This window comes from Micrasema longulum, unplaced genomic scaffold (genome assembly GCF_059751315.1).
Source record: "Micrasema longulum isolate JH-2025_06_02 unplaced genomic scaffold, ASM5975131v1 h1tg001083l, whole genome shotgun sequence".
In the NCBI taxonomy this organism is placed as follows: Eukaryota; Metazoa; Arthropoda; class Insecta; order Trichoptera; family Brachycentridae; genus Micrasema; species Micrasema longulum.
The window spans coordinates 1-8,258 of NW_028278271.1; the positions used below are offsets into that span (position 1 = coordinate 1).

Consider the following 8,258-nt stretch of genomic DNA (forward strand, 5'->3'; position numbering starts at 1 on the left):
TACACGCCATGAACAGGGTAATGTTAGTCAGGAAGTTTACTTACGGCATTTTCTGATATCGATGCATTCTCCATTGCGGTCTCTCTTGAAATTCCTTTTGCATTTGCAAGTCGGATTACATTCCTGGGGGACGGTACACTTGAACACCTGGCCAATGTCTGAGCAAGTCTCCGGCGGGCAAGGATTATAGCAAGGGTCAAAATCTTCGTTCGCCTTGCAAACTGAAATGTCTGAAAATATATTTTTAAACATAGTTTTAGTGCGTCCGAATCTCTTTGCCCTAAAAATACTGAAAATATTAATTATGTGTCTTCAATCTGTTGATTTTTGTGAAAAATTTCAACGCTTATCGATAGATAATGTAGTAACGTCTTAGATGGTGGATGGGAGATAATTCCACAGTAGAACAGCATGGACACTATATGAGCAGAGAAGAAAGAGAGATTGTGGATGGGTATTAAGAGAGTGCCTTGAGAATTAGAACGAAGAGGTAAACCATGAACTGATAAGCGTCTTGGCACCTTACCAAACCTCAAAACACCAAACTTCTGAGTTTTGAGAGTAAGTGCTTGAGAAGAATATTAGGTATAAGATGGTTCGATTTTATAACTAACATTGAAGTTCGAGAACAGAGGCAGCAGCCTCTTATAACGAGCGTCTTGAGGATGCGGCGGTGGACCTGGCTAATACACGTGTTGCGCATGCCTCGGGAGAACCTAAACCTAAAATTTCCTCTTCTTTAAACCTGCGGGCTCACGCCGTCCTGGAAGGCCGTCGATGGCGATCTTTAGACTTTATTTGGCGGAATTAAGGGGCGTTGGATTGACGTGGGAAAAGGCAAATGCTGGCTGGCGATAGGGTCTCCTGGAGACAACGGATGATGTCCACATGCTCCACTTAGGAGCGGATATGGACAAGAAGAAGAAGAGAACTTTGCAGGCACCGTGCTCCAACTGGGAAGCGGAGATGTAACAATTATGATGGAGTTACAACAAATTTCAATGTTAGTTTTAAGTACCGCAATTTTCCGGCGTGACACATTTTCCATTGGCGTTTCTCAAGTACCCCGGCGCGCATATGCATCCGCTATTGCACGTCGGCCGGCAGGCAACGTTGGTCAAGGCGATAGATTTACAGTCCTTTAGGCAAGAGTTGTTTCCGCACTCGCTCCATATTTCGTGTTCTCCCGAGCACAAAATGGTGGGTCCTTCTAAAATTAAAAAAGAGGATGCGTATGAAAGAGCTCGGAGAACTGGGTGGTCCAGTCACTCTTGAGAAATGGCTGAGAGATATTGAAAGGGGTGGGAGTGCCGGGAACAGCTCTGAATCAGAATCAACTCTGATGAATAAATCTTTGTCGCAGAAGATACTCTAATTTATTTTATCTAGAACTAAATTTGTAACAATATTAATGTTTTTTGTTGATATTTCTTGATAAAACTCCATAGTTAATAATTATGATTAAATTACTACATTTTGAAAACAAATGGAAAAAATTAGAAAAATTAGAATCATTAGAAATTAATAGAATTAAACTTAATGCAGTAATAATTAACCAGCAATAGGAATTATCCAACTCTCCTTTACTTAAGTGGTTTTAACCATTAATTTAGTATTTAACTTCGCTCCTTTTGATTTAACTATTTACTACTAAAATAATATAATCAACATAAAATGAACTTAACATATTACAACAGAGATGAAGAACATTCGAGAGAAGGTAATATAGAAGTCTAGGCATCTACAGGGCTTATGACCTGTCAATGGCTAGTTTAAGTGGCCACTTTACACACTGTGTAACATTCACAATTCTGGCCATATTTCAACATCCTATTCCTTCAGTTCTGTCATCTGTTAATGTTTGTAAAGTTACAGAGCTGAAACCTGAAGCGGGTGAGATTCAATTAATTGAATTATTTCACCCACATACTGTATGGATGACAGTTGTCAGAAAAAGTGACGTCATAAGTTTGTAGTAACGTCAAAGGAGTTATTTATATTGACACACAAAAAATGCTCGAATAAAAAAATATTCATTTGATGTTGTTCATGAAAAAAGTATAAATGTCTCATTTTTTGGTGAATAATTGTGTTAAACACACTGTCATGGGCTTGTTTTTGCGTTTTTGAGTTTCACGATTGCATGAAATAGCTGATAAAATCGATTCGATCAGTGATCAGTAATTTCCCATCACTAATGAAATGATTTTGACAGCTGTCATTCTAATAAAGCTATATTTTAAGAACTTCAGGCGTTGCCTATGCAACGCCTGAAAATATTTACTCGTTGGGGAAAAAATAATTTCGTATTTTACGCTCTTTTTTTTCAACTAACTATATCTCGTTCATTATTGGTCACATTGGATTATACAATGCGGCGTTGTAAAGGTGTGAATGTATACTACAAACGCTTTTTTGACAGTATTGCGCTTGGTCGTTTCAGTTGTGAACTATCGTGTCGAGTATGGAGGTCTCAAACGAAGAAATCCGCTATATTTTACATTCTTACCACCTGAAATCTCGTGTATTTTGTATGTAAACACGCAAGATAAATAGTTTTTCTACGGCCGCGAGAGCGTTTGCATTACCAGCCCAGAAGGCGCGTAGAATCAAATTTATATTGAAATAGATAAATATCAGTTTGTTTTTTACAGTTTTAAAGTAATAAAGGTCCATGAAAAAAAAAGAATAATAATTTGTAATTTTGAATTCCCGCAAAAACGATTATTCAATTGTCCACGTGTCCCTAACACATGACGATTCATTTTAATTTGTTCCTGACTATTCAAATTTGTTTAGAACATTGTCACAAATCTTGACGTCACAACTGTCAAGTCCAAACATGTTGCGTTTTTCTTGCAACGTATTTTTTTAGTTCTTCTTTGAATTCACGTATGAAAACGTTTCTTCAAAATATCCATATTGATTTTGAAAATACAATTAATTGGTCTAAATCTTTTTTATGTATTTTTATTTGTATTTATTTATTAACGGACATTGTCCATGTATAAAATTTATAGGGTTTAAATGTCACAATAAAAGAATAGTTTGAAATATTTTTTAAAAAGAAAAGAAACATTGACAAACATAAGGGATATCGAGACAAGATCTGGACTATTTATTTAGGGCTCGTTTAAATCCTTGTAAACCAAAAAAGTCCAGATGATCTTGTCTCGAGTTGACAATAGACAAAGGCGGGTTGGAGAATTAAGGCCATGGTTTGTTCTATGCTGATCGATGATCAGTACCAACTTCATTGTTTCTCGTGCCGGAATACGGAATTTTACTTGTCCCAGTAATGATGGAACATCGATTATACCATTTAGTATGCCAAACATATATATGGAGTCAATATTAGTTCTACGTGTTTGTAGACTAGAAATATTGAAAGCATAAGAATAATTACCTCTCTCTAGTCCAAGCATCCACGCTACTTTTCGAAGCAAGCGATGAATTAGTAGTATGTGATATTTGCTTATTCTATGGCTGTCATTAAACTTGACAACTCACGAAAGTCACACACGATTTTAAAGGTGAAAAGATTAAAAAAACATAAATAAAAATAAATAAGCTGATGGTATACTTACTTGTTGGTGATATTGTGGGTATAAAAGACACCCCCAAAACGGCATCGCTTATTACAGCCATCAAGAAAATGGCCGTTAAAAATCCCATGTTGAGTTTTTTATATTTTTCTGCTGAAATTAAAAAAAGGATGAAAAAACACGTATTACTTTTTGAAAATTACGCTTCGTGCGTATTATTTTATGATATTTTACTTTGTCTAACGGAAAATCTGTCTTTTACAGAAATTTATAATACTAACATATTTTGATTAATATTTTTTATTTTTTTTTAAAAAACATAAATTTCCTTTTACCCAAGATTTATAAAAAAAATTATACAAGATTTATATTTTAAAAATTAACCTAAAAATATATACAGCATATTCAGTAGAAAGTTTAAATAATAAAACATTCTACAGTAAAACAACAAGAAAATCATAAGTACTGTTTCATACAGCTGGGCAAAATGAACAAAAAAACTGTGTATATTATGAAATGCATGAATAAATAAATATAATAACCATTCACCATCATTGAAAAAGTTCAAAAGGTTTGTTCTGAACAATAATACCCTACACTAAATATACCAGATACGTGGGAATAACTATTCCCGAGTTCACGAAGTCTGTTTAATACTGCATTACAAGTATACACTGTCCGTGAATTATTGCTACAAAACGGTGGCGCCTGTCTAGTCATTCTTCCAGGCACCCTGAAGTTGATGAGAGATAATAGTTCAGGGCTATCCCATATTGAATTCACAATTTTGAATAAATTTAAAAGGTCTATAATTTTTCTTCCATCGTTAAGTTTTAACAAATTCAATGTCAGTTGTAGTAAGGAGTCCATATTGTAGAGTTATACTCTAACCGGCTTCTCACTAATGAAGTTTACATCAGCTTCAAAGTGCCTATGTTTTTTAATTCGTTAGTCACACGTAACATGAAGCCTAACATTTTTAGAGATTTACTAGTTTTTTTTTGTTATATATATAATAATTTTGTTTTGTTTGACAACATACGCGTAACGGTTCTATCGGATGCTTTTGTCACTGTGCTTGGCTTTGTTTGTAAATAACTTGGATATTTACGTTTTAATAAATAAAAATCGACAATGGTGAATTGCAGTATGTTTGGTTGCAGCAGTAGGAGCGTCAAAGGTGTTTAAGGAGTCAGTTTTCACAGGTAATTGATTTTGAATATTTTCCCATGATTCACATTGATTTTTGGCATTTATTGTCCCAGCGCGTGTATTATGTTGCTCAAAAACTTTCCTTATATCAACATATTTACTTCAGATATTATTTTTTCTCAATTTAGGGGATAAATTTGTGAATTAAAGTATGTTTACTGTGGATAATGACAGTTGATTACGGGCAATATGTCGCGGCTGCATTAGGCAGCCATATAAAGTTTGCGTCTTTATCGAGTAGAGGTCGATTCAAATTTTACTCGAAAATAGCAACGTTAACCTTGAAATCGCATCTAAAATGACGTGTCCAAATTTCAGGCCGCTACGACTCGCCGTTTCGGAGATGTGACGGACAAACAAACAAACTCAACCCAGGACTTTGGTTCCATGGAGTTGGGATTTATGTCTCAATAAATGTAACATAAGTATATTGTGAATAAATGAATAAATAAATGACACACACATGTATTTTCAGTTTTATAAAATAAATATGGGCGAATTATAAAAAAATAAATTGGAATAACCCTACAATAAAAAATACACCGGTACACATTTAAAAGTAATTACAAAGATAATTAATATCTATTTGGAAATTCTCGACTTGAGTACGGCTCATTGTTTTGCTGCGAACTGTAGCTAACTTAATACCCAATAGTCACAGAATTGTTTTCCTACGTTTGTCTCCTCTATAGCTTGGCGCATTGTTACTCTTAGTATTTCCACAAATAATTAATGTTTTATTAATGGCACGTAATATAATGTTTTTGCCTAAAGAAAGTTTAAAAAATACATTGTTTTTCATTCAATACTCTACATGACTTTTCACACTAAAGTCAGAGGAGGAATTAGGACGCGGGGCGGGCGGTTAGAACAAAAACACCGAAGTCTCCTAGTTATTTTATAGTACATACTTAAAATATTTTTTTTCTTAAATATTGTTTTTTTTATTAAAATTTTTCATTGGTAAACCCTTACGGGTTACATACATTTAACAAAATATTTTTACTTTTAAAACTCACATTCTGCTGTTAATAATAATATTTATTATAATCGGGTTGTGTTCGAATCCCACTCAAAGGTTTGTGGTTCGAATACTCTACCCCAACTTGATTCCCATTTTCTAATAGTGAGTTATTTACAACTCGTTGAAAATGGCCCTCAAAATGAAATATTTGGGTAAATCATAAAAACGCAAATATTTATTTTTTCTTAAAAAAAAATCTTTTGTAAAGGTTGTCTGAGTCTTTTGTTTAGTTTTGTCTGGTAGTTTATTGTATAATTTCAGTCCATGGTTTATTAGTCTCGACTGTCCTTGTCTCGTTTTAGAAGGTTGTATACGATAATATGTTTCTGATATTCTCGTATTGTGTTCATGTTTACTACAGTTTTTTTCAAGTTTTAATTCTTCGTCTACAATTACATCAGTGGCTAATTTATGAATGAATTTGAAGGATTCTAGTTTAAAAAGTTCAGTTACATTTAATTGTTTAGTTTGTTTTAAAAGTTCTTTAGTTGCTGTTAGATAGGGAAGGTCACATACTAACTTTAATATTTTATTTTGCTGTCTTTGTAGTCTGTTTATGTTGTTTTGATTTCCTGTTCCCCATAGTAGTTGCATATAACATATTTTAGTTTTTACATAGGCTTCAAACATGATTTTTTTTCTTTATTAGAACAAAGTTTTTGATTAAAAAAAAGACTCGATAAAGTCGCCACTTTGCTAATTAAATTGTTGATATGAATTGTCTATTGTTAGTCCTAAGTATTTAACATGTTCAATTTCAGTTAGTTGTTCATTATTTATGTAAGCATTTACTTTCTTATTAAAGTCTATAAATCCAGCAAAAAAGCAATACATTGTGTTTTTACTTAGAGAGATACATACACAACAGTTTTACAACTTCAAACGCTCTCCCAAACAATTAGCCAAATGTTACTTCCAGAATTTCAGTTTTAAGGTTAAGAAATATAAATGCAAAAAACCGTACCTGGATATTTCAAACTATATATTTCATAACTTGTATAAAGGCTTTTACACTGTACTGAGACATTTAACAAATAAATCTCCTTTTATAGAGTCATTATGCATTTTTCCTTTACGCAAAGTAAATATTTATATGTGTCACAATTTTATACGACAGTCTGAGTTATATCAATATTATAATCATAAGAATTATGCTTATTTACTTCAAGAAAATAGTTTAAATCATTTTTTTATAAAAATTATTTAACCCGGCCACAGTGAATCTATTTTACGCCACGCCGTGAATGAGCCGGGTGTGGGGCACCCATAATTAAAAATATTTGAATGCTCAACTTATGAGACAAATTTACTTTGCTTTTTGCCAAAGCAAACTATCATATTGCAATTTAGCTTGGGGAGGTTGCTCTCGTTCAATCCTTGAACCAGTAAAAATAGCACAAAAATGGATCATGAAGATCATTCTCTAAAAACCCTTGAGGTATTCGACGGAGAATCTATTCGCTGAGTTAAAGATATTGGATGTAAGACAATTGTTTGTGAGGTGCCTACTACTTAAATTTGATGATAAATTAAGTGAGGTCAAAAGAACCCAACAGAATATAAACACTCGTTCAGCAACACAAATTAACCGTATTGTCCCATTTGTATCAACCGCCTTTGGTAAAAAGCAATACAATGTAATTGCTCCAAAAATATTTAATGATTTATTGCCAAATATAAAAGACTCAAAATGTAAAACAAATTTTAAAATAAAAATAACTGCACATATAAATAGTGTAGCGAGAGATATTTTTGAAAAATATATATTAATCAAAAAACGTAGTACTTTATATAATTGGTACACATATTATTTATATTTTTATATATTTCATTGCTTTATATTTGTTTTATTATCTATTATACTATATTATTTATGTTTAAGTAACATGTATTCTTGGCATATATATATATATATATACTTTATATTTGTATAATAATGATTTTTAATTTCTTACATTTGATTAGCTAGGCATTTATAATTAAGTAGTTTTAGTTTTCTTTTTTATGTTATTGTTAGTATAGGACTACTTACGCTCTAAAGATAAAAAATCTCCATCTTAGAACAGGCTGTGTCATGTTAGATGGAGACTATCATAAACAGAGAACACTCCGTTTTCATTTTACATTTTGTTTTATATAGTTTCCCTGTTATTAGGTATGTATATTATTTTTTTTGCAATAAATTTATAAATAAATGTTAATATTTTAGATTATTTACTTCCAATACACATACAAAATGATATGACAATCCTTAAACCATCATACTATCTATTAAAACAATTAGTAACGAGAAAATGTTCAAAAAGGCTATAAAAAATGGATAATGGAGCTAGGTAGAAGTAAAATGGATTGTCTCATTCGCTCAAACCAATATTGAATCAACTGCTCCACAAGTGTACAGCTTATGTTAGGTTTTTGTTCTTTCATTGTGCGTATTGTAATATAAATAATATATATGTACATAAATTAACTGTAAA

General features: G+C 32.2%; 1 protein-coding gene across 2 annotated transcripts; it reads right to left on the bottom strand.

Annotated features, from left to right (window-relative positions):
• Positions 1–35: 35 nt before the first annotated feature.
• LOC148277098 (inducible metalloproteinase inhibitor protein-like) lies at positions 36–7,024 on the bottom strand. 2 transcript variants are annotated; one of them, XM_088233324.1, is made up of 4 exons: positions 6,746–7,024; positions 3,588–3,698; positions 1,019–1,210; positions 36–230 (listed from the first exon to the last, which is right to left on the bottom strand). In XM_088233324.1, the coding sequence occupies exons 2-4, from the start codon at positions 3,673–3,675 to the stop codon at positions 37–39; spliced, it is 474 nt and encodes a 157-aa protein (XP_088089450.1). In that variant the 5' UTR covers positions 3,676–3,698; positions 6,746–7,024; the 3' UTR covers position 36. The 2 variants fall into 2 exon arrangements, with proteins under 2 accessions (XP_088089450.1, XP_088089452.1); XM_088233326.1 differs by having other exon boundaries at positions 3,588–3,695; positions 6,746–6,896.
• Between the last annotated feature and the right edge of the window lie 1,234 nt (positions 7,025–8,258).